General features: G+C 38.2%; 1 protein-coding gene across 5 annotated transcripts in view; it reads left to right on the forward strand.

Moving 5' to 3' along the window:
• Nucleotides 1–22,773: 22,773 nt before the first annotated feature.
• The window catches only part of ZNF280D (zinc finger protein 280D), a 42,150-nt gene continuing 36,997 nt past the window's right edge, over nt 22,774–27,926 (forward strand). For 3 of the 5 annotated variants that reach the window (XM_065847161.2, XM_065847162.2, XM_071813879.1), the window contains exons 1-2: nt 22,775–22,929; nt 26,689–26,831. In XM_065847161.2, the coding sequence (XP_065703233.1) occupies nt 26,696–26,831 (136 nt within the window). In that variant the 5' untranslated portion in view covers nt 22,775–22,929; nt 26,689–26,695. Of the gene's footprint in view, nt 22,930–26,688; nt 26,832–27,926 lie in introns of all 5 variants that reach the window. The other 2 variants (XM_071813878.1, XR_010652180.2) reach the window with 2 other exon arrangements.

Consider the following 27,926-nt stretch of genomic DNA (forward strand, 5'->3'; position numbering starts at 1 on the left):
AAGTTTACTCTATCACTGCTTACCTGTGTTCATGTAATTTTGGAGGTAGATTATATTTTGAGGTGCTATTAAACAATTGCATTTCAAAAGGAATAGGGATGTTATCTTTCCTTTAGATAAGCAGAAAACAGCCAGGCTCTCTTTCAGTGATGGTCAGTAAGAGGACAATCAGCAATGGGCACTAACTGAAACACATTAAATTCTATCTAAATGTAAGAAAACACTTAACTGTGAGGGTGACTGAATGTTGGAATAGGTTATAAAGAGTGACTGTGGAGTCTCCATTCTTGGAGATGTGGCCCTAGGCAATCTGCTCCAGCTGACCCTGCTTGAGTGGGGCTGTTGGACCATACACAATTTAGGTGTCTTTCAAACTCAACTACTCTGCAATTCTGTAATTTGATCACCTTCTTTAATGCAGCCATCATATGATTTATGCCTTTTACCTTGACATTGGATAACACTAATTGATTCAAGAAGGCAAGGCCTCATGACCACTGAGAGTAGGAAGCTGTTGGGGATTCATAGCCTAATGGTGAAAATGAGATACTTGAAATCAAACAAATCACATCAGTTTCATGTATATCCTAACTTGTGTGTGTTTGAGGAGGAATCTAAAATAGTTGGGCTGACTACATGTTGCCATCCTGGAATTGCCCTAAATGAGAGCCCATGTCTGTCCCTCTCTGTGCTGCACAGGGAGTAACAGAGGTGACTGAGGTAACTGCCCTGTCACTGGCAGAACTTCTTGCCAGCATTTCTCCCCACTGGCACATCTTCTTCTCTGGTCTTCCACAGGCAGCTGTTAACTCACGCTGGTCTGTAAAGCTGCACGAGCTTCACAGGAGAGAGACGTTGCTGAGAAGATTCTTTTTAGAGTTAGCAGGGTGTTTTTATTTTTTCAAATGTTCTGAGGACAAGCACTTTCTGCTGCTTGCTGCACAGCGTTTGTGGGCATTACTGGTTTACAAAATGGTAATTTTAAAGAATGAGAAAGATCAGAAGTATTCTGATTGAAAACATTGTCTTTGTACATTCCAAATAAACACAGTTTAAAATTCAACTTCTGTAGACTCTATTTTCTTTCCCCTTAATGTTAGTGTCATTCAGATGTATCAAAATATTTCCCCCCTTTTCAAAAGCTACTAATGCAGAAATGTTTGGCTTCCCTTCAAATGATATAGTGCAAAAAGAACGAACTGCTGAGCACAGTTTAGTAACAGTTGTACTACAAAATTTTTGATACTTTAGGATGACCGGGGACAGAGTTTGTACTTACGAAAATAGAACAACCGGTACAGGAGAGAGGCCATGAAAATCAGCTTTTTGTACTATGACTGGTTTGCCTCATTAAATGCGATTAGATTATTAGCAATAAAGCTTGCACGGATCATGGAGTTAAACATAATTGTACAGAAAGGCCTCAGCTGCCCTGGCCTGGAGGAGTGCACTTGTTTAACAAAGAATTTGCAAACAAAATAGCTCAATTAAAAAGGTCAGTGCAGAAAACTAGAGATAATTTAACTTTTAAATATGCTTTTCAAACTCCTTTCAGTGGACATCAGTTCTAAAAATTATTGATCATATAGTTGCCTTTAATGTTAGCCCTATGACATCAGAACTAATTGTATGTATTAACTATTTCAAATGTTAGATCCTTTAAAAAATGGATGTATTTAGCCAGCCCTATCAGTATAAAGTTACATGAGGCATTAATGCACCAAGACCACACCGTTCCCTACACTGCCAGAACACGATCCCATTTCCTATCTTTTCAATAGAGCAAGGTCTTTTATCCATTTCCTTTCACAAGCTGCTGTTGCTGCTATTCCCTTTCATGAGTCTTGACAGCTGACTCCAGTTGATGGCCACACTCCCACTGACCATTGTAGAGTGACTGCCAAACCTGCCTTGTACTCTAAGACTGGTGCTCTCTGTAACTCCTCATTTCAGAATTTGTCCCTAATATGTATATCATTTCATTATGTATATGTTATTGTGGAAATGACACGTGTAAAGTGTGGAGAGAAAAATTTTTAGGAGTTACTGCACAGCAGAGCTGCTTTTAAGCAGCATGGCTAAAACAGGTGAAAAGGACTATGTTTTAAAAGTAAACTTTACTACAAAAATAGGAGGGAAGATGAGTTGAGGATGTTTAATTATATAGTAGAAAAAGTTCTTAAGAAAGTATGATGGTGTTGAATGTGTGATACAGGCCAGTTTTTGACTGAGGAAAGAACAGTTGTATTACTGAAAACATCCAAGGTGTGGGCCCAGAAGCAGAGATTATTGGCAATAATGATTATCTTTTGCAGACAATAGGAAGCAGGGTTTTGACTGGCCACCTGGTCTGCACTCCAGAGCTACAGCTGTTAGCCAGCTTACAGAGGAACTGCAGCTGTGTAATGAATATACACAGCATAGGAGGGTGTGATATTTATGGCAAATACAAGAACTGATTAAAAAGTAGGACTGGGCATGCTTTAGGTTTAAGATGTCATTTCAAATCCTGTTATCTATGATTCAATTATGGACATCTCCTTAAAATATTTAGAGACCTGCAATGAGAGATTTGCTTAATAGCTTTGCTGTAGTGTGCATATATACAAATACTGGGAATTACTATCTGTATTTTCTGCCAAGCAGAATGATTAGAAGTCTTTGGTTTGATAGCTTAGTATCTAAGAATTATGAATTTCTTTTAGATAGCTCAGAACTGTGAACACCTTGAGCACAATTAATTTTATATTATTCATGCCAATGAATCAGACTTGGATTGTCTGGGTAGAACAACAGATTGTCATCACAAGACATCTTCACTGATGTAACTTGTTGGTATTTATAATTTAGTAGAAAAGACGTTGGTTTTTTTTAAATGGGACTTTTTTATATTTACATAAATATATATGCAGCAGGTGTTAAACACATTCTACCTACTGCCCCTTCTAAAGACATGGTGAATAAATAATTTTAATATAACTGTCTAAAGATATATCTTTCCCTCAAGGACATTTAGTTGCCACAGTTAAAACTATTTGTGATGGCCTATGTGCTGGTAGAGCAGTACTAACCTGCCTACCAGTTGCAAGCGAACAGGAGCGAATGTGCAGTTGTCACAGCACACAGTATCACCAAAAGTTAGCCTTTAACTGGGTGGAAATGGAATTGCCAGCAAGATTTCCTTATTTTTGCCTTGTAAAAGAAATGTACCTTGGATGGTAGGTACTGCCTTGGAAAAAATATTCAGCTAGAAGCCCTTGAATAGGGAATTAGTCACATTCCTGGTTACTTTTCCTGTGCCCAGAACACTTTGTGATAAGTACAGACAAATGTGAATAGCTTTGACAGTAAATCTAGAGATAATATTCATCTGAAGAGTTGGTGTCCCTGGTGCATGAAGGGAAAGTGTTATTTTCTAGTATTCCTTAAAACACTCAAAGCAAATCAGTATTATTCTGCCTGTGAAGACATTCTCAGAAATCTAATTCTATTAAGTGCTACTGCCTATAAGAGAGTTAACACCCTATGACTTCAAGCAGCATTCGTTCTCAGTGAAAAAAAAAATGGGCCACAGTTAATCCTTAGATAAAAGGGTGGAGGTAAGTAGCTGGCATTTGTTTCTAATTTGCGTTTATCTTATTTCATTGCAGATTCTAATTCATCTCTTCCAAATGAAAATGGAACATTTCATTTGCTGATCTTTTATATTAATGTGGTCAATATAATTGGAGCTGAAGTGAGCTGTTTGCCAGACTATCTAACTGCTGCCAAGAAAAACTTGGGTGTCATTTTAGAAAAATGCATGGGTGGAGGAGGAGGAGATCATGACCATCTGTCTATGCATCAAAGGCTAAATCATTACAGGAGAAAAATAACTTCTCTGTATTTGCCAGCCATGTTCCCCTTTAAAGTAAGTTCAGTTAGGAACTTTTGAAGATAAACATTTTCTAAATTTTCCTGTGGGCTCAAACATTCATTGGAAGGAAGTTGTCAAAAAATAAGGACAAAACTGCACAATTTGGAAGTAAATGAGACAGGAGGATAACATTAGAGGAAAAGTATACAGTCTTCTTGGAATCTTCCCAAATGCTTTCTGCTGCATCTCTTAACAGTTCCAGGATCTAATAAGTGTAGAGAAAAAGCACATAGTCTCTTAATTGTCCTGCAGACAAATTACACGCTTTCCATGCCCCATAGCATTGACAGACTTCTTGACTTAACATTTAACAAAGGGACAATAGACTAAGAGCATTTGAGAGCCAGGACAGTAAGTAAGCACCTGGATGTATAAGAGCCTTAGAGCTTCTGTTGTCAGTCAGGATAATAGTCCAAAAAGTAAACATTCTGCAAAAAAGATGCATAGACAGAGGGGTATTATCTGCAGCATAGCTAATACTTTACCTTTTTTCTTTTTAATTTAATGCACTGCAAACTTAAAATTTTGGCATCATGCTGAAATCCATCATAAGGAGGAGCAAAATGACGAATGTCTCTGAAAGGCCATCAGTCCTTCAAACCAGGAGTCACTACTGCAGGAGTGTTGTGGGCTTTTTTATCACTAGTCACTGTCACATAAAGGTCTCTATGATGATAGTGAGATGACAACAAATTGAAAATGCCAGTAACTGTGGGAGTTCTGTTTAGACTGTCACTTCCAGCACTGCTACTGTTCTGGTTGAGTCTGCTACAGTAACTGCTTTACTTCCCTGAAGTCCCACCTTCTAGCACACTCTCATCAAAATATCTGCGTTTTGTAGGGTATGACATCTAAGTCCAGACATTGTTACTTTAAAATATTGCTCTGGCTTCTCCAGGCAGGAATCCTTCATAGTGTCAGTCTTCAAAGGAAAGATTTACAGTTCTTATCAGGAGTATGGGGGTTTCCTTTGTATTGAGATTCTGAATTCTCTCCTTTGAAGATAAGAAAACGCTGCTATCGCGGACTTTATCTGAATAGAGTGGGTTGCTGGATTTGATGAACTCTTTAGGACTACTAGGATCAAATCCTAAATATGTGCACATTGAGAGTTCACAAGGTGAATTAATTTAACCTCTGTATGCTTGCTAGTCCTAATTCCCATATTTACTGATAATAAGTGGTAAAATTTTAAAACATAATTTACAAAATCTGGGTTTTTTTGTAGTTACACTTCATGTTCTGCTCCAACATTTTTAAAAACAAATTACAGGCAGATCAAGGTGTGAGTTTTGGAAAAATCATGTATTGCTCATTTTTAATAAATGCAAAACCAAGCACAAGTAATTTTTTTAATATGCCATCGAATGTCAATAACATGTTTCATGTACTTGAAATGGAGCAAAGACTTTTATTTGCAGCACATTCTGAACAGAGAGCCACAATATTCCACCGCATCTGGAATTTTTGAAGATGTATATACGTGTGTGTGTATATACATATATATAAAAAATAAGTTACTTTCTAACTACTAAGTATTACCTCAGCCTCAGGTAATAAAATGCCAGCGTGAAGATAAATGGAAAAATATAACTGCCTAACAAAAATTGAGGGATTGACAATTCAGAAAAATTATCCTTTTACATTATTGAAGTTGAATGATACCTTGAAAAATAAATTCTGCAAGTTCTCTATAAAATCAAAATTAGTTCACGGCAATAGTATGGCTGATTTAGCTAAAATGTTTGTAAGCATCAGACTTCTTTCTTGAATTGTATGTTAATCATCTTTTTAAGCCTTTAGTCTTCAAGTTAAGAGTGCAACAGGATTTGTGTACTTAAAAAAAATCAAAGGTTAAAAGAGCGAAATCTGGTAATTAAGCACTCCTGTAGCACTTGCAGAAATCTGGTGGTAAAAGTGAATTTGTTTCATTCGTATGAAAAGTGTCTCTCTCTCTAAATATACTGTTTCACAACATTCTCCGAAGGTGTGTGTGTGTTTGTTTGTTTTTAAAGTAGCTCCTTCTCTGCCCTGCTGCTGTGCCGCAGTCCATGTGGTCAACAAATAGTTGACCATGAATAGTAAAACTTGCTGTCTGAGCTGAATAATAGGATATCCTGTAAAGCAGAAGCGTTGGAAATCTGCATGGAGGATTGAATTGGAAAATTGCCAGAAGTTCAAGGGCCACATCTATTTTGCATAAAATGGAGCAGATGGTAGCTGACTTAATCTTTGATACCATGGTACAGTCCACAGAGATTATAAACCCCAGCATGAAACACTCCATTTCTGTCTTGCACTGAGCAGGTAAAAGGAAGATACGATATATCTTGCAGATATTTTGAAACACCTACTTAGAAAACAGGCTCTATGCTGTATTAGTTTCTCATCTAGATTTTTCTAGCAAGAGTTCTGTTTTTATCACCTATGACTAATAGCATATAGTTGATTAATAACTACAACTAATCTGCAGTTTCTTGGCCATATTATTGGAGCTTTGCCTATGCTAGCCCAGAGATTTACTCCATTTCTTAGGAAGTCTTTTTGCTATGTTACACAAGCATTTCTAAATCTTCTGTCATTATGTTTGATCTATCTGATGCCATTCACAGGCCTAACCAGATCAACCAATAGATCAAATGCTGGGAGTCAGTATTTGAAATTCTTATACTATTCAAAAAGCTTGTGAGTCCTTAACATTGTTAAGGAGCGGATGTCTTAGATTGTCCTTGAGGACCATCACCTAATAGCTATTTAACATGCCATGAGCATCTAAGATTATCAGCCTTTTTGCTTAAGAGTGTAAGAGATTTAGAGCCTAATTCAGCAAGTCTTAAATTTAAAAATAGTTCTTTTCATATAAAGCAAAGCAAGTAAACAGGTAAAACATACTCTAAATAAAAATCTTAATATGTGCATCAATTCTAGGAAATCCACACCCATCTGCATATGCATACTAAGGAAGCACAGGATAGGAAAATGTGTTATGGTTAGTACTGAATTGGTCACTACTTGTAGACAACTGAGCTGCTCTATATCAGATTAACACTGGATATGATTTGTGGTTTGATATAAAGGATCTTAACTAGTTTTAGTTCTATTGCTAAAGTTCAGATGCAAAATACTAATCTGAAAATACTGGTATTCCAGATTGAAGGATAAAGTCTGAAGTCAAAAGTAGTACAGAATAATTTTGTCCACTGTCCACAACTTGTTCATACAGTGTAAAATTCATTGGATATCTGGTAATAAAAATTGTGGTTTTTTGTCTTTTGGAAATAGTGTTTTCTGTAATAAGATTCAAAATATAGATGCAAGAAAATTCTTAAACTTCTGGAATATCCAATGATTAGACTATACTATATTGTATTTTACTTTATTTGCATTGTAGATACCTATGAAGTCATATATGGGCTATGACCTGGTTTTGTTGCAACTACTTTGTAAGAATATATTTCAGATTTGATTAGCAATAACTGATCTGTTAGGAGAAAGGAGTTATAGTGTGTAATTGCTAGTGCTCCTATATCTATTTCCTTCAAAAAAGGAAAACAGACAATGGTTTGTCATCCAAAGTTATAACTAGTATTATTCAAAGCTTCTGAAGCCCAGCCTTAGCCGATCTGCTTTGCTCTGATCCAGCTGCACAGAGCAAACAAATCTGTGTAGCTTAAATGGTGAGAGTTCATGGGCATGCCCGTATGGCTTTCAGATCCTGCTCCCCTTCTCTCCTGTAAGTGCTGCTGAGCAGTGGACAAAGCTCTGTAGCTCTGTATTGCTTCTAGGAATCTCTGGCTAAATGTTGAAAAACTGAGAGCTGAGGGAAGCTCAAACACATTCTTTGTTGGACCCTGCTGGGGTTGTAGCGCTCACTGTTAGTACTTTCCAATTTGTCACGAATAGTTCCAATCTCATGATGTGGTAACAGCTACGGAGCTGTAGTTTTATCAGTTGCTTCAACTAGAACAGCATTAGAGCTGCTATCATTTGTGTCAAGGTCTGACTAAGGGGCACCACTGCAAACTAACAGGCAACTGCTAAGGTTTCCCAATTCTGATGAAAAGTTCCCTGAGGCTGTATATGCAGTAATATTTCAATTTTATAGATGAGAGAACACTAGAGAAATAAAATTTTCTTTCAATATTACAGGCAGTTTAGTATTCAGAATTTTCTGCTCTTGTCCTAATACTGCAATAGGAAAACAAAAAGCAACGGGGGTGGGATTTAGAATGATTGCAGCTGCATCTTTGAGGATTTTGTTTTCAAGCAATGGCTTCATCTCACAGCTTTTAATGCTTGATTAGTCATTTTCATCAGCATGGAGTTGTTCTGATTTGTTACTTGTATGTTTTGATTATGAAATATGACAGAATTCTAAATATTTAATGGGAAAGGGATTATTAGCAATGTGCCCTTGTTGCATGCTGCATTGTTTATTCTCTTTGGTATCATAAAATATACAAGGTACCTGTAGAAAAGAACTTAGCAGAGCATACAGATGGAATTGAATTCCTAAAGCAGTCATAGGTCTGCAAGTGTTATTCTCAAGATCTCAATACAGTCTTTTTAGATTATTATACATAAACACTAGTGAAAAAAGTCTTTATCTTCTTTTTAATACAGTAAGTCCATGTATTATTCAAAGATACACTGATATAAAATGATTGGTTTGGTTACATCCTAAAATTGAAAAGACCGTTTAGGTTTTGGTTGGTGTTCACCAACATACAGTAAGTTTATGATTTAATATTTTACTATATGGGAGATTTTTCTTGCAGATTACAACAGCCCTTAGAGTATTCTGGCTTCTTTGCTCACCATTTTAAACAAATTTTTCTAGCATACTCAGAGATGTCAGACTCTGCCAAAGGTGTATAGACAAATATTCTAACTTGAAATGGAATAGTACAAAACATTATGGTTTAAGACACTGAGAATCATGTAGTGAGATCTTTTGTTCATGTGTTAAGCCACTGAATAAAGATTATAGTCAGTGCAAGAACACGAGAGTGAAAAGCCTCCTCTATTATTCACTTAGCACTGGTGGTTTTGAAAAGAGAATCCACAGTGTAAGCAAAACATGGATTTTATTTTGTTAGTCTGTTTACAAGGTGATGGAAGGAAAAAACACAAGTACTTCATGGCTCTTAAGGTAAGCTTTTCCCACTGAAATAACTAATTCTAGGTTGGTAGTATATTTGCAATGGTTGATGTTAACATTTTGTCCACTTCAAAAACACAGCAAATCAGCATGGGATTTTGATATAAGCAAGATATAATAATAGAACAGCAGCCCAAAACATTCACTTTGGGAGATAGATATGCAGAGAGAAGCCTGCAGTGTACTTAGGGCTGTGTTATAGACCAAGCTCTATGAATGTTAAAGCAGCTCTGGGAAGGGGAAGATCATGACAAAGTCAGATTTTCTTTATAGGACAGCTGGTGGGACCAACAAAGTTACTCATATGACAGAGAAATAAATTAGCAGCAGCCGTAAGTTAGGTTATGGTTGGACTTGATGATCCTGAGGGTCTCTTCCAACTAAAATGATTTTATGATAGAGGTAGACTACATTAAGAGAAAGTAAAATTTATTACGTTGTGCTCAGGAAGAACATGAAATGAAGTTATTAGTAAGTTGCTGGAGCAAAGTTAAATGCTTGGTTCATCTCATGTGGTAAAAGCAAGAGTACTGCCTAATCAACAATAAACTACCCACCATTTCTGCTGCCAGTTGTTCTCAGCTCCACCAAAGATCAGGTCAGTGGCAGGGTGTCAGTCACTGGTTCCTACAGTCTTGATTGCTCTGTAAATCACAGCAGCCCATCTGGGGCGGCTGCTGCTGCAAAAGCTGATTCTCAACTCACTGTATCTTCTCTCACCCCTGTTATTCTCTGTCACAGACCAGCTATCTGCTGTGTTCTAGCTTCCATTCAGCTATCTCTTTTTCTTCTTGATCAATTTTCTTTTTGATCACTGCAGATATAAGGCACATCAAGGGTGCTTTTACAGTTTTCCTCATTAACTGAGGCTCTTCTGCCTCACTTTGTTCTTCAGTCTTGTTTTGAGGCAGTGTCTAGCCGACAGCTATACAGCCAGGATAGCATCTAAGCCTTCCACTAGTGGAAAAAAAAGGGCTTGTTTCAAACAGTATTCCTTAAAATTCTCATAATGTATACTTTCTCAATAAACCTTACAAAAAAAGTCCAAGTGTAATGAGAAACTGAGCATAATGTTTACATTGGAGAGGTGATTTCCTTGAAAATGGTGTAAGAATTCAAGTATTTCTCAAATGGTGAGAATTAAGTCTAAAATCTTGTTTTTCACAAAAACATGGAAATCAGGTGCAGGGTGTTCTTAGCATTGATTGTAACTACTGGGAATTAGGAAATGGAATTAAGTTGCAATATACTACATACGGATGATTGACTTATTTTTTCTTTTCATCAGTCCTGAAGTAGTTATCCAGAAAGAGTACTACATTTTTTTCCACTATGAAAGAATTCTGAAGATGCTTTGGGATAGTTCATAGAAGAAAACCATAATTCAAGACTGATGTCATCAGAACTATTGCTGTTCTGATTCTGCCTTAATTTCTAGTTGCTTAATTTAGTTGCTTCACTCCTCTTCAGGCAGGATTTTAATTTATAGCATCTGATATTTTCTTGCTATCCTCCAAAATTCAGATCTGGAGGAAAAATTAGCTTGCTGATTTAGCAAAATAAAGATTTCTATAATAAGTCTCCTCTAATAAGAACACAAATACATTTTATCATGTGACTCTTCAACTTGCAGGTACCAGGAATATAAATTTCAATTTGTAAATATATAGGACTGTAATTTTTCTAACTCTGTATTGGGAAACCAGACATAGGCAAACAGTCTGTCTCTCTGCCTGGAAAATGTTCCAGTCAAGAGCTCTAGGGCAGGGGTGTCAAACTCACTTTCACTGGGGGCCACATCAGCCTCACAGCTGCCTTCAAAGGGCCAAATGTAATTTTAGGACTGTATAAATGTAGGGGTAGTTACCTGGTGAAAATGAGTTTGACACCCCTGCTTTAGGGTAAGGAGATGCCTAACCATCGAGGGTTAGGCTTAGAACAGTTTTCAATCATGTCAGGATATTTTTTTAAAAAAAATACTCACATACTCTTTTATTGTCAAATCTAGGTTTTTATTACTTCACTTTAGATTTTTTTTTTAATTGCTGAGAGGGAAGCTATGCTCTCTTAAGGGACACAAGAATATCTGGTTTGGACTCTGGAAGTATTTTGCTTTAAATATTTCTGATGTTTAAAAGGATAAGTTTATCAGGTGGATATATTTTCTTCCTCTCCAAAATACTCTGAATTAGATGACTGTATGATTCCATGGGAGCAGGATCTCTTCCCCTATTATAGAGCATTAAGTGGTTAACAATGTGAATGAACGTGGCTGCTTTTGCAAATTGTTTTCAATTAGCTGTTGAAATAGAAAACTCATCTGAGAAAGTGCTCTAAAATTATATCACAAGTTTCCCAAGTGAGTACTTTGCTACTGAACTAAAAGAGCAGGCCTGTAGCTTAAGCCACTAGTGACTGTTTATAATTACTGTCTAATTTGTCACAGGTGTACTTTTTTACATATTTTATCAGGGTATTGGCATTTTATAGCCAGCTCAGATTTTGTCAAACTGAAAGTTGCAGTTTGGGTACACAGAGGACATATGGATAGAAGCAAGGTGTGTTGTTGTATTTTTAAGTCAATTTCACTTGATTAATTTCACAGAGATTATTTTATTTAAAAATTAACCTTTTGTCAAAGCTGGTAATGTAAATTGCAGCACTGTCTTCTCCAGAATAATAATCCTGAACAGAAGGCTGCCTTCAAGTATCACTGCTCTATATATACTGCTGCTTCCAGATATTTCATCCTTCTCTTTCCTGAAAAGTAAAATATTAGCATGTCTCAAACCTTCAAAGGGATGAGCTGTTTTTTACTGATTTGTACGTGGCCTTTTAAAAAAACTACTTTTGTGGACTTGGCAGATCTGGTGAGTAAATCCTGGCTTGTAATAAAGGATATGTACAGTGATCACATTAGCTTAGGAAACACGAAAAAATACCATTTTTAAAAATTCTGTCAAATTCAGATAGTCATCTGTTTATTGTAGAAGTTTAATATCTGTACCCCACCAGTCTAAATAAAAGCAGAGGATTCATTGTTAATGCTTTCCAATGAAACAATGTACTAGAAGTGGGACACTGGAGAATACTACTGGTTTGACGTTTTTTGTTTGTGACAATGAAATCAACTACAAATCCCAAATTGTTTAGGGCTTCAGTGCTTTGCTAGATTTTTAGGGTCTGGAAAAATTAATTTTTACTGCACATAGATTTGTACTAATATATCAGCACAATTAAGGAAATCACCCTACAAATTAAAAAAAACTCGTTAGAAATCTGTGGGCTGTGGAATGTTATCATTGAGATCCCTTAAAGCCTCTGCTTATCTGTATCTTGTTTGATAGGATGAATTTCATTGCCATAGCATTATTTGTGATATAATACTGCTTCTTCATATAATTATTTTTTAGCTGTTGCAACACCAGAATGGCATTTCTGTTGCCCTAGGCTGCGACAATGTTCAGCTGTTACCAATGCAATACTGTTAACTGCAATGTCATAAGAAAATTCCAATTTCTCTCTGTAAATCACTCAAAGATCAAAAAAGTATCTACCAAACTTCACTCTCCCGTAACTTTGTTGTTGAAGGTTCAGCTCTACAGTCTTCCATTGCTACAGGCTCTGATTCTACAACACAGGAAAATCATCTTTACTGTACTTGGCATGAAAAGTAACATTGGCCAGACACAGAATTTGAAGAGAGAAATTAAAGGATATTTTCACTAGTTTTATGCACTTATGCAACACCGGAAGCTGGGATAATAATAGGGCACATTAAGAGGAAATGGAGCACTACGGAGTGTTGAGAAAAAGGAAAGAGAACAAAGACAATCAACTTGAAGTGTGGTTAGCACAGAAATGGTGTCTTCCCCGCTTCCACATGCTGTGTAATGCAAAAAAAAAAGCTGTAAATTCCAGTTTGAGACTTAAGACTTATTAAGAATAATTGCAGGATGCAGAAAAGTAATACATAAGTCAGCAGATTAATTCTGTTTGTGATAAACAGCTAATAAATGTTAAGTTACATGACACAGACTGTCACTTGGAGTCCAGCTGTGCTTTGGGAGCAACTCAGACTCTGCTCATGTGCCATCCTTGCTCCCAGAGTTCAGAAGTTACTGGGGCAATAATGGTGCTTTCCCTTTGTGAATTCTGGTCTGTGAGAATCACAACAAATGAAGCCTGGCTCTTGCTGGTAAACTGGTGGAAGCCACAGCTGTGGCATTTCTCAGATTGTTCCCCTGGATAGAATGAGTGCTTCTTCATCCTAATTCTCAGTATGGGTACTCTCTATCAAGCAGTTATTTTTACAAAATTTGAAGCTCTCAATTACTTTAAAGGTGTATCTACTCTTCTAGGAAATTTGTCTCAAATCAGCATATGTGCTCAAAACCTATTAATGGGGCATGTGTGCCATGATCGCACAAATCTCTTCTCATTAGTAAACTAGGCTAAATACCTCTAAGAAGCCAAATGAAAGGTTAATCTTTAAGAAATGACATCTTAATATCTATTTCTTATAGATGTTCCTACCAAATTTAATGTCATGTTAATACTAATATTCAAACATACAGGAGTAAGAAAGAAATTATATTCTTTATATGAATTTTTCATCTCTCCTTCACATTTCTATGTTTTCAGTCAAGCTGTTTAGAATATGTGAGATGTACAGGAAACAACTGCCTTGTCTGCTTCTGCGCTAAGTCAATATTAACACCAATGAGGTATGCATCACCATGGTATTCAGGCGGACTTTGCATTTTGATTGAAGTACAAACATATCCAGGCTGCCAGACATATGTAGCCCAGGTAGGAAGCATGCATTCTGTTCTGTAATTTGGTAAGGGAACCACAAACTGGTTAAATTTCAGTCAAGGACCAAATAATCAAGAATCTGGAGATGATGGAGAGCCTTGACAATATTAAGTCTGTTTTAGAGTTGCTGCTCACAACTTCGTTTCTTAAATTTTCTTCAAGGAGTACAATAATTCCTGCTAAGAACGCTATATGCCTGACATGAGGGACCCCAAAGGAAAGATAAACAAGTTGACTTTGCTGAATATTGAGGTAAAAAGGAAATAGCTATGCAGATATGAAGACTGTGGGACAGTTTCAGACTCTAAAAGTAGCAGTCTGTGGTTCAGAAAACTTACGACAAAAAGTAACCCAGCATGAGCATTTTTTTAAACACAGTTTTTAAAAATATACAATTCTACCATTTTAAAGTTGTCTTCAATATGCTACAGAGGAACTTTAAATGGAAGATAAAATGTTAATCTTCTAGAGACAGTTCTCAATAGAAACTGGCAAAAATGCAGTTTTAAGGGAAGGCAATGACACAGTATTCACATGAAATAAACAGAACATTTTAGAGGCCAACACTTTCTTCTGGTGGTTCCTAAACCTCATAAAACAGTGTGAATGCAAAACCCTGGGAGTTGAATGGCTAGATATATAAGCAAGAAAAGGAAGGTGGAAGTGATGCTGCCTCTCATCCAAAAGTTCAGGCACTAGTGCATTCATCTGGGAGAATGCAATAGGAAGAGAAGACCTCTCCTGTTTGAGGAGATCTGCTCACTCAAACTAGTAGGGATTTTGGAATAAACCTCCTTGTTTTGTTTCACATAAGTATTCATTGAGTCAGAATGACTCAAGCCTGATGTGTAAACCAGGAACTGGGGAGGTCAGGCACCCTTGGCTTAATCCCTGTTCAGACAGACATTGAACATTCTTAATGTGGAACAGCTAAATCAGAGAAGAGCACCCCAAATGCCCTGCAGAACTCTGATTAGATCAGACCCATGGGAAGTGTTGATTCCAGGACTAACAAGGGGTCTCCCCTTACAGACTGTAAATTAACTGGCTAGTGGATAAGACAGCAATTCCCATTATTTTCTGTTTTGTTATCTTAGTACTTTCAGTTTGGCAGGCAACTTGATAAATAAAAATCAGTTACTGGCACAAACTTTCTCAGAATTCATGGACACATTTCACAGATGTGATGATAGTGTCAAGAAATCAACTTCAGTTCTAGTTTTATGAACAGAAACTGCTAGGCAAATACATGATTACTTATAAATAATACAAAGAAATCTAACCATCTAAAAGTGTCACTTTTTCCTTACAGTGATTTGCCTAGAGTTGCTGATATCTCAGCATTAATTCTGAATAATATCCTACTAAAAGAATAATACCTTTAACAGATTTTTTTATTTCTATATTATTAGTTTGTTTCTTTTGGATGATGAGAAAATACTTATTGCTTAGGAACTGATATGTTTCTATGTTTATTCTTTAAATATCTTCCTAATAGCAACTCATTGTGATGCTATTCAAGTTATTTTATCATTTCAAAGCAGAAGCATAACTTTTTACTTCCAGTAGTATCTGCAGTAGTTTAAAAGCTGCATTGGAGCATTGTACTTCTCTAAGTTGTAACTCACTGTTTTGGAATGAATTCTCCTCTTTCTGTCTGCCTGACACTATGTGATTTGCTTGTAAGATCCTATATTAAGAATGGCTAATATTTACATAATAAGTTAATCAATTTTTACAAATGACAACAAAAGGAAGCATCATAGGAGAAATTTTCACTTCCTGTCAACAAGTGCACATGCTGCTGAATATCTGTTATTACAATGTTCTAATGAACTAGAGTATCATGGCAAAGTAATGTACAACACCCTTTCTTTCTCTGACAAGGGTTGTGAGAGAAAAACCAATCTAGCAGTAGGATTCTTGCAGTATAGCAGTTGTCAGTACAATCTGGCAATTGTTGTCAATAGGATAACTTCTCCAACAAATACACTTTTTTTTAAAGCAGAAAATGACTGTAAACTTTATGACCACCAGTGTCACTTTTCAACAAGAGTCTCTGGGGCATATGTTGAGTTGGCATTATGGCACTTTTCATGCTATTTGAGACTTCTGCCAAGTATTACAACAATGTCTGGCATCAACCTGGTGGAACAATGTTCTTTACTACTGAATTAATTGAGTAGAAGTGGATGCAAAGGCTAAACAAACCAGTTATTTGCTTGGAGTTTCTTTACTATGTGAAGTACATACAGTAGTAGACATACAGAGCTGAATTTGTTCTAAGGTGAATGACAAAAACAAAACTAATAGACAAGGTGTATGCTCTGTGTCTCTCATCTGAGAACTGGGACAAGAAGTTGCAATAGATATTGCAATAGATTAATGGATGTACATATAAAATCTGTTTCTCAAATGAAATGTAAATTATTTCAAAGCTTATTTATTAATGTTAATCTACAAATTTTATTTTAACCTGAAGTCACCATGAAAAGCTTCTGGAAACAAAAATTTAAAGTATTTTTCTTTACATTCAAATAAACAAACTAGATTTGGAATAGCAATGGCTCTGTTTGTAGCCATTTTCACTCTGATAGAGCTCATTCAGTTCAAACATTTCTCGTAACTTCAAGCAGTTTAGCATGTGTTCTCATCTGAGGAGTTTAAGTACTGCTAACAGGAGAAATACGTGCACACTGAGGAGACACTGACTCTCCCAGATGTGTTTATTATTATGATGATGCATGATGGTCTGTTGGAAGTGTTTAAAAAGACAATTCATGGTTTGGGTTGGGTTTTTTCCTTAATTTACAGAAGCATACTTTTGAAGTTTAAAAGACTGGAAGCTTATGCTTTCTTCAGGGTTACGTGTTAGACTTTTCATATTGTCTCAAAAAGGAAAGTATAAACATGTTAGATATTCCTCACAAACATTATAAAATAATGTTATAAATAGATTAGATCACCCCTTAGTGTTTATACTTGTGCCAAATTCCTGAAGGTATGATACTGTAAAAACAAACCGCAGCAGACTAAATGCAATCAATTTTACAAGCGTACCTTATGGAATATTTGAATAGTTGAGTAAACCACACACGTGTTGAATAGTGTTTGTTTTTGCAGATGTTCATTTAGTATCTGTTTGTGCATTCATAGTTACAGGCTTCCCATCTGAACATATATATTCTAATAAAACTTTTGCAGCAGCTCCAATTATAATGTCATGCAGGTTGGTACTTGCTGTGCGTGTGCAGTGCCTCAAAGAATAACAAATAATATTAAACCAGTAACTTCAATGCTAATGAGCAAGATTTCCTCACTCTGTTGTAGGCTTTTTACTGACATACTAAATTAGAACTAGACAATTGCACTCTGATTCCCAGATTACATTCAAATAGTGATGATCAGACACAACATGGTTTAAAAAAAAAAAAAATCATGAGGTATATTTATCACTCCAGTTTAGTAGCACATCCCTCAGTACCTCAGTAGCACTAAGCGTACCAAGTCTGCCTCTGGCATGTTTTAACTTATTCTAGAAATGTTTGCTGATGGGGACTTCGCAGTCTCCATAGATAACTTAGATAAAGTAGACTTTGATGTTGATAATATGGCAGCATTATGTTAAACTCAAGCCACACCTAAAATCTGTTTTTCAGGATTCGGGGAAGAATTTTTCAGAACATACTGTAAGCTTCTTTACTCTTCAACCACTCTCACATTAGTTTTGTTTACTAAACTGATAGTGAAGAAAATACTCAAAGTTCATTTTTAATTATCAACATGAAACTGAAAAATACATATTTTCATATCAGCAGAGCAGAAGGGGATGTCTGATGAAATGTACTGTAAAGTTTTAACCTGTAAAAGTTCTGTTTTCCTAAAAAGTTTGATAACTTCATGTTTCCCTAGTACTCTGCTTGTACTTCTGCGTAAGTAAATTCATGATCCCTGTTTACATTCCCTGTAACTTTTGTATATGGTGCTCTCCTTCAACTGGAACACTACTGGCACTGTTACACTGACCTCAAAGTTCTGTGATAGAGGCATCTGCATACTGATGGTAGCTTAATTGAACCCCACATTTGTCATCTCTACACTTGTAAGATGCTTGCACAAATAGTTTATGGTGATGTCTGTCACTGTTTCAGTTAAGAAATGTAAATGCCCTTTTTTTGGATACTATCTCCCACTTGCCTCCTTTGTTCAAGGAGATAATCGGGGAAGTGCAGAACCTTTCAATCTAGTGAAATTCATTAGTAACAGAATGGATTCCCTATGATGACCTAAGATGGATGTCAATAGCAATAGCTCTAAGAATTTATTTATAAATTTTTAATCCAAAGATAACATAATTTATAATGTATATCTGATCTTCTGAATCTTTAACGGCATGTAACTACAGATGACTAAAACACTACCTTGTCTCATGATTTCATGGTAAGAGGTAAGGTGGTTTATATGCTTTAAGCACACATTTTGGTGTTCTTGCATAGCAAGGTTTCTACAGTATCAACTACATTTCCTGGTTTACCACTACCTAGCTCTTTGGTCTCAAGCTGGAAATACGAAGCAGTTCAACCAAACTATTTGTGCTGCTAAAAACCTTGATGGAATTTTTCTCTTTTAGCTACATATGGATGGGATGGCTATGACTAGAAATCAAAAGGATTAAAAAGTATGGTGCCAAGGTGAAAAGTAATCAACCAGCTTTTGCAGGCATCGATGCATTGTTTAAAGATCTGCTAACTGATATAAGGAGTATGAGGATTATTTCTCCCAGTCTGAAGCATTTTTTTCCATAAGAAAAATGGATGACTACCTTCAGAATTATTATACTGGGCCTTTTAGTTGCAGAAATCAATGACAGACATTTGCTTGCTTAATTATTTTCTAGTCTCTATGAATCAATATGAGGATTTTTTTTAACATTTGAGCTGAAGCGAGTGAAAGTCTTGCAACTTGCTTGTCTCTAGCTATTAATTACTAATTAAGATGATGTGTTTTAGTTTCCAATTTGCCCCCCATTTGCCTATCTTGCTGCAAAATCCTCATGCTTAGCTGATGGATACTCTTGCCTCACATTGCTTGAACTTAATAATCAAAATAGCAAAAATATGAGCAACTACTGGTTGATATGCAGAATAAAGTTGATAGTTGTGTTCGTAATTTCTTGTCCCTCTACCAGCATAAAGTCAGAAGAGTCAAGACATTAAATAAATTATAACCTCTGGTGCTGTGAGCAATCCAGCTGCCCATTTCTGTTCTTTCTTAACAAACTTCTGTATGCCTTGTCAAAATGAGACCACGTTCTGCTAACTCATCAGTGTTTGATGTGTGGGAACAGATGCCTGAGACAGAGCAAATGATAGTTTGGTGGGCACTTTACAACTGAGAAACAGAAGTAAAAGACCTGCAGAATAGAAGGGGCGGATCACAGTAACAACCCAGAGAATCTACACTTGGAATCAGTCTACAAATCTATCACTGCAACATCTTTTTGCTGTGGAAAAAGTAAAATGGCAGTGGAGAAGCAAAATACAAGCAGCTAACAGACTAAGGTCTAACAGCTGCCAGAGTTGACAGTACCAATGTGTCTGGTTGCCTGCATCCATGTTAGTCCATGTTAGCAAGTGTCTTTTACAAATGCAACCTGCTTCTGTGTTGTGGGTTTTTTTAGTTGGTTCGTGGTAGGCTTTTTTTGGCTTGGTGTGTGTTGTTTTTTTTTTTTTTAACTTGCAGAAAGCAATAGAAGCATTTTGGACCATTGAGGGGTATTGCAATAAATTGATTTCTTTGGCAGACAATGTTTTTTGAGACAAAAGCCAGAAACTGATGAAAGATTACTGTCAGTAACTCTCAGAAGGGGAGGGACTGTCTCTTTAGTAATTAAGTCACAGGCCAGTAGGTCTAAGATGAAGTAATTCAGACAAGTTAGGCTTTCAAGCTCAGCTCAACTACTATAGCCAACAATGCACACATGCTGCCCAACCGCATTAAATACAATTGTTCTCTGTAATCAGCCTCCGCCAAGTTTCTTTTTTGGAGTCTATCATATGTTTGCAGTTTTCAGGCATGGTTCTGCTGAAACCTCTTGTTACACCTTATCAGTACCTTATCTTATACATGATGCAGCCTCGCTTCATGGTACTTAACTCTGGCTAGTATCTTCAGTACTTGAAGTACCATGCATCATGGGGAAGTATGTTCTTTAATTGCCTGGATTTGCTGTCTCACTGCAATGGTAACTGCCAAGGGCTATTACTAAATGTGACGGGTAGGAATCCCTGCTTCTATTTCTGCCCCCAGCACCTCCTATGTAATTTCTATGGCTCATGAGGAACATTAGAAAGGCACCTCACTCATGCATCTATGAAGTCTCACATATTAATGTCAAGGACACAGCTCACCTATGTCACAGTACGCCGAGTTTCCAGTCTCTTCTTTGTAACGAGCTTTTTCCAATCTCATTACAACTTTTACTTTTTTCTTTAGTTAGTCACCAATTATTTGTTGCAACACAAAATTTTAAGGCTTCCTCATTATCGACTAAGCCTAGTCAAGATGCTCATTTATAAACCAAGGGAGCCTTGGAAAGAACAATTTTTTTGTAATTATGAGGGCTATTTACTACCCTTCATTCATTTGTGAGTTTCAAAGTTGATCTTAATTTGTTATTTCACACTTTTTCCATGTTTTACCTTGTAATCCTAATGTTCTCTTTATAGTTATCTTGCTTTATAAAGACCATAAACTGCAATGATTTCTCAATAGGTAAATGAGCAGTTGAAAACACGCATTTCAAATAACGGGGCTATGCCTCTCTCTTGCCAGTCACTTCTGTCTAAAATAAGTTTCCTTCTCTCGTTCCCATACTTTTTTCCATTTTCTGCAAAATATCACGAACATTTTTCTCTCTTCCTTTTTTCCTTCTACTTTAGCAGAACGGCATACTCTAATAATTATTTAATTACTAAACTGTAATAACCAAATGATTTAATGGCATAATCACTAAGCAGCAATTATTTAATTACCAATGTTGTTTTTTTTTTTTTCTTCTCTCGGATTCCAAAGTACCCTGGAAGCATCTTAAGGCTAAAGGTAATTGCTGGAAAGTAAGATGTGGGAAAGCAAGATGTGCAGTTCCGGCCACCTGGATGATAAAGAAAGATCAATACTAACGTGACCATTTGGATGGTCGAAGACATAATACTAACATAATAATTTATAAAGGGCCTTGGACAGATTACTTTGAGGTACGTTTCTCATAATTGTAAAAAGTTATAGCCCAGACTCATGAGAATGGTATCTCAGGCCGGATAACTGCCCCCAAGTGCATGGGATGTGTGAATGTCCTTGGGCCTGGTCTGTGAATGAGTGGAAAAACAAGTGAGATAAACATCACATGAGTTTAGTGTGTTCTTAATAACAATTAGTGGAAAAGCACCTTTTGTAAACATCTTAGTCCAGGCCTGTACCTGTATATTGTCAATGGTGAATAAAGAAGGCAGCTTAGGCCTAGGTCAGTTCTCGGCTTGGCCAGGCTCTGCGCTCCTTCCTGAACAAGATCTCTGCCTTGGCATGAATTTCTGTCTGCGCCCTGGTATTTGTCGTTCCTAATCACCGCAGGTAATAGTGAAAATGAACAGAATATTTTCCAGACTAAACACATTAATCAAATCTTTAGAGCTTAAGCTCACGGGAAGGACAGTTCACTTATTCTTCTGAAATATACTTATATTTGAGAGAGAATTTACACTAAGTATAGGATGTGTGAAGACAGCTATGGCAGATATCACCAACAGTAAGTTGTGAGAAGTATGGGTTGTAAAAGTTGGTAAAGTGCTGGTAGGCTGGTTACATTTGGTTAAGTACTTTCCCATTATCTTTGAAATTCACCACAAACATTTTCATATTTTACTCAAGGCAAAAAACACTTTTTTAAATTAGGGTAGAATAGACAGCAAAACTGAGGAGAAAATCTAAACTCAGAAGCAGTCTTAGATGCTGGCCAGGGTGAGAGAGCACTATAGACAAAAACGCCTGAGAAAAATGAAAATTCATCACCTTTTGATTCAGAAATTTTCATATGCAAATCCTGAGGGGAGTGGAAACACAACTCTGTGGTACTGTACTCCAGGGCAGTGTCTCTAGTGATGGTGGCTTCACTGCCAGTTAAGGCCTTGCCTAGCAGTTTTGCTGAAATTAACAGGAATATTTTATGCAGTAAAAGTCTCGAACAGTGGATTGTATATTTGGTATTTAACCCACTGGGTTTCCATAGTTAAATAACTATGGAAAGCCACAACGAACCTCCTGTGTGGATGGTGTTCAGCTTAGTATTTTATGCATCACTGATTCTAGCAACATAGTCGTGTTATATTCTCAGTTGTTCATATTTAAACTCCGGGCAGAGTTTTCTCTAGCTTTTGTCTGGCCACATGGCTTTGTGGAGTCACTGGTGCTTGTGATCGAGTGTACCGCAAGAGAAAGACCTGATTGCCTGTCCCGGCCTAGCTGCTGCCCCCGAGTTCACTCGCTGGGCAAGCGGGACCTACTTACGGGGCACCGCTGAGGTGAACGCTGCTCGCGAGTGCTCTCCCGTCCATGGCGGCGGAGGGCGGGCTGGGCCAGGCCGAGCTGGGCCAGGCCGAGCCGCTGGCGCCGCAAACGACGGCGCCGGCGGCTAAGGGGGCGCGAGGCGGGGAGCGCGCGCCAGGCCGCCCGCCGCGGGGTGTGAGGCCCGGCACATGGCGCGTGGCCCCGCCCCCGCGCGGCCCCGGCCCGGCCCCGCCCCGCGGCTGCCGAGAAGCAGGCGCCGCTCTGGGGCTGACCCGCGCTACCCGTCAGGCAGCGCGCCGGGCGCCGCGCGGCCACCCCCGCCTCCCTCGCCCGCCCTCCGCCCCCGGCCGCGCTGAGGTGGGGCGGCGCGGCCCGGCGATGTGAGGCGGCTCCGCCAGCGCGGCCGCTTCCCATCCCCCAGCCAGCCAGGCAGTGGGGCGGCCCGCCGCGGCCTCTCCGGACGCGCAGCACGGTAAGCTAGGCCGCTCCTTCCTCTCCGCCCTCCGTGCTGGGGCGGCCTGCTGCCTCCCCGGGCGGAGGGAGCCGCAGCGCGGCGGCGGGCGGGCCGCGGGGGGATTGTCGCCTGTGAGACCGACGCCATCTTAGGTCGGAGCGCGGCCTTGCAGCCCCCTCGCGTATGTGAAGAGGGGACCCCGCGCCGCGAGGGCTTGTTCGGGCCGCCCGGCGGGCCCAGCTGGGAGCCAGGGGCCTGACCGCTGGGCTGCCTCGGGCAGGACTCGCTCCGTGCTGCCTTCGCCGGCCAGGGCCCGGCCGCGGCCAGGGCCTCCGGCCATGAGCGGCGGGTGCAGGGCCTCCTCCCCTCCCGTCGGGCCGTGGTGTGCGGCCCTCGTCCAAACCCGAGCCTGCAGCCTCCGTCGAGTCCTTGCGGTGACCCGGCCCCGGGGAGGCGGGACGCGGGGCGGTCAGGCGGCGCCACAGGCGCTGCGGGCGGAGCGGCGGCTGCTCAACTGCCCTCGGGCACTTGGCTCCTTCCCGCGGCCTCGCACCCGCCGCAGCGCGGGGGTGTGAACTTGTGACTGGATTGCAAAGGCAATATTGCCCTTCCCTAGGCGGAGCTTATTTCATCTCGTGGCGGAGAGGGTGGCGTTGGCTCTTTGGTTTGATTTTGAGGGAAAGTTTGTTTATACTTCGGCTTTTTAAAACTTTCCATTTCAGCTCGATCATCATTTCTTTGCTGCTGAAACCAGTGCAACAGTCAATAAAAATATAGTTGCTCACAGTCTTAATGAAACTGTGGGTTGTGCGCTTTTCTCCAACTAACATGATGAAAAGTTATGTTCTATATGGGAAGTCATCTGAAAAATACAATGTGGGTGCTTGCCGCATAATCTGGGTTGTAAATAATGTAAATTCTCAGATCATTCGAAGTGCAGCTGTTAAACTGCAGAAGAAAAATCTGTTTGAATAATGAACTTATAGTATGGAAAGATGACAAAAAAGGCTAGTCTGAGAACTTTCTGGTTAATGTAGGTGTCCTCACTCTTTAAGTTCACTACCATTTTCATATTAGTGATTTGGTTTCAGTTATTTTAACCCAATGCAAAGAAGTATTGCATATTGGAAGACTCACTTGACCTTAAGAGTGGAACAGATGAGTTGCATCTAAAGTACTACATGGTTTTTCAGTAACTCTAAAGCTTATTATGGCTGCATTTGCCATGATTTTCCATAGTACTGATTTCTGTGTATCCGTAAGTTGCACTTCTACAGATCACTTCCTGCTGTTTTCACTATAGCTGTTACACTCTTGTTACATTTACTAATGTTTGTATCTTTTTTTGTTGTTTCCGTGTGAATGCTTTTAAATCCTAACAGTAAAAATAGTCTGTAAATACAACTGGCTTTTAATAAAGTTAGGTATCTTTAAACGTAATTGCCATGATAAAGATGTCCAAACTAGTTCTTTTAAAACACATTTTGTCAGAAGCTTGTTGCTCTTTTGTGCAATTAGTTCATTTTTTTGTTCTGTCATGTATGAAGATTTTAGTTCATTGCTTGTCTAGTAACTATAATAGAGTTCCATGGACTTGTGTCTTTGCAGGTTGTTGATTATCTCTGCCTGTGCAATGAACTTTCATGACTAGCCTTATTTTTTGCTGGACAGTTGCCTTTTAAAGCAATATCTTGATATACTCTGATGATATTTTTTAAATGTTTTAAAGAACTTGTTCACATATTTGAGAATTTTAGCTTACAACAATGATTTAAATGCTTTCTTTGGTTATATATATATATATAGCATATCATTGGAGTTTTGGACCTCTCAGCTGCATTGACTACCTTTAAGGAGATGTGTGCGTGAATGTATATATATGTTTATACAGATGAAAAAATGAGGAAAATAAGGTCTGTTGTCAATAGGTTTACCTTTCTTATGTTGGCATCTGTGCCTCCACTGGAAAATATCTGGGAAGAGTGGGGGAAGGATTCACTGTTTGTTTTGGGTTTAAGAGCAACCACTAGCAGGATTCCTGGAATGCATTTTCTACATTAACGTAGTTAAAGAAGCTGAAAACTTGGAAGCTAGTTGTACTCTAAAAATGGAAGTAGATGTTTCCGTTGGCAATGGAGACTATTTGAGCAGTTCCTGCACACCTCCTGTAATCAAATCCATTACCCCGTACTGCGGCTTTGATTGCTCAGGCCATGGATTTTTTTGACCTCTCGTTTGTGCTGGTGAAACTGTTAGTGGGCCAGGTTATTTTTAATCTGAACTGGTTCACATCATAGTTCCATGAAAAGTTGTACTAGCACAACTGAGGGAGCAGCGCAAGACCAGGGTGGGAACTCATTAGGCTGACTTTGTTGCCAGAAAAAAAAGTCAGTGAAATCTTGGCTTCAAATCATAACATTGAGACTGAAAAATTAGATTCAAACATCTGAAATAGTCTTGATACTTGCCTTTTAAAAGCTGCCTCACATTTTGAGGCACCTTTTGAGAACACCTTAGCACACTCATTCTGATTTATAAAATGAAATGTCCATAAGAGGTGCCACCAGTTGGTGTAACTTTCTAGAAGTTCCTGCCTATGTTATTAAATTTCTTTTAACTGCATATTAAAAACTAGCTGCATTATAGTGTAGCTGCGATTATCACATACATCTTGCTAGAATTCTGCTAATATGTAGAATGCTTGTGTCTATTTTATGTTATTAATATAAGTTACATGTGCTCTCATTTGCATTCTCTGAGCACATTTTATAATTGATTACTGTGGGTTCTGGTTTTTCTTTTTTTAGTTTAAGAAAACCCCTCATATTTGTGTTGTTCCGTGAGAAAAGTCTCTGAAAATAGTTTTTCGTTTTGCCTTGAAGTCTAACGAGCTCTGCTTCTGTGTTAGTAAGGGTGTTTTAAACAATGTCCTTTTCCAGAGGAGAGTCAGACTTAAGTCTCTTTCCAAGGCTCAGCACATGACCTCTGTTGAGTGGAAACAAGTTTCATATTCTTCCTCTTTTCCTGTGACAAGAATCTAGTTTAGTGTCTTATTCTTTTCTTTCCTACCACCATGTTTAACTTCAGCATGCTAGGATGATGGAAGGAGGAAGAAAGGAAGTCTGGCTTTGCAACTTTACATTATCCCCAAGACTTCACATGTAACACCAGCAGCCCTGTTCTCATGCACTTCAGTGCAAGTAGGGGCGTGATTCTGTCTGCTCCCCTGTGACAGGTTATGACAGACTAAATATTTCTACGGTTCATCACCAAATCTAGCAGCTCATTATTCCTGAAATTGTCTTCTCTTATTAGTTTCCTGCTGTGTATGTGTATTTCTGTGATAATGAGGGGTATTTTTAGTTTTGCATAATTATACTTTCAAAAATGAAATTTGACCCAATGTTTAATATCTATTTTGCTCTTGAAATATTTTTGGAAAAGAGGAGGTCGTGGGCAATTGTACAGAGAAATGTGTTGAATAAACACCCTCTTCGTCTTGCAAGATAAATTGTTTAGTTCAATAAATATCAGTTTATGATTATTAATCTTGATTTTGTCACTTTGTGTGTCAGGTTTGCTAGTCTTTAAGGACATAATCATACATTTGTGCTGGTCTGATGCTGTGGCTGTTAGGAGTTAAACTACCAGGAAAACTATGAGTGCATAGTAGTGACAAGTCAGGCTTCCTTAAGTAGTGTGCTTCGTCAGGTAAGTGTTTCATCAGCACCAGAATTAGAGAAGTATTGGTAATGGTTTTTGTTTTTTACTGTCTAGTCTCAAGATGGCAGAATTATTTATGGAATGTGAAGAAGAGGAGCTAGAACCATGGCAAAAGAGAGTGAAAGAAGTGGAGGAGGATGATGATGATGAGCCAATCTTTGTTGGGGAAATCTCAAGCTCGAAGCCAGCTAGTACATGTAAGATAACATTTTCTGTAATTTAAAACAGATATTTCAAGGTGTAAAATTTTAAACTTACTTTGAAAATATAGAATTTTTAACAGTAAGACATAAGAAATTCTACATCTTAAAGCTGTTCCGTAGTTGTCATACTGAAAATTTGAATTCTTAAGGAATTATGTCCTAAAACTCAGGCTATGCACAGCTCCGTCTACCTAAAATCTCTGAAGTCAGAACAAGGACATTTGAAGGTTTTAGTGTTAAAAATCCAATATATGCAGTGCTGAAACTATGCATGCAATTGCTCTTAATATAGTTGATATTTAGTTAGATACTTGGAAGTTGTTTCCCTACTAAAAGAATATGCATGAATTTAAGTCTTCATGTTACGGTCTTTCTTTTTTTCTCCACCCGCATTTCCTTTGTTGGTGGACAGTCTTAATTGGTTGGAAATTATTCTCACAAAACCAAGGTAACTGCGTATCTATAAATGCGCGATCAAGAAAAGTGAATAATGTGAAAATAGTAGAAGCCTCTGTTAAGAGATTTTTTTAAAAATTAATTCATTAATACCCTGTAAAATAAAGAGTTTTTTTTTCATCAAGTTCTGTAGTTCTTTCCTAATGCAGGCAGTGCAGGGAGTAAGGTTAGGTGGTTGTGGTGACAGCAGATGTGTAAGGATTCCATGTTTGTCCTGTGCTTGGGCTTTAGCAGGTAAGTAAAGGAGAATATTATCTTTATTACTTAAATTACTTTTTGCAATGAAACTTTGATTTCTTTGTTCAGCATCTTGCAGTCAATTGTTAAGAGGTTTGACCTAAGGTTTCTCGAGCGACCAAATGCACAAGATTTTGCCTGGTGAGGTTTGGTGCTTTCAGTCTCTGTCTCATCTCTGTTATGCTTGTATCCAAGATTTCCATAGTCTTCTGACTTTCCATGGTTTTCTGAAGGTGTGTAGTTTGCAGTGAAGAATCTCAAGGCAAAATGTTGAGCTGGGTTCTCTGTCACACTGCTGAATGGACTTTGGAGCTATTATTAGCTGTTCAGTTATTTTAGTTCACAATACTTTCATCTTGCATCTGAACTCTATATTACTTTGTTACTTACTGGGAC

This window comes from Patagioenas fasciata, chromosome 12 (assembly GCF_037038585.1).
Source record: "Patagioenas fasciata isolate bPatFas1 chromosome 12, bPatFas1.hap1, whole genome shotgun sequence".
In the NCBI taxonomy this organism is placed as follows: Eukaryota; Metazoa; Chordata; class Aves; order Columbiformes; family Columbidae; genus Patagioenas; species Patagioenas fasciata.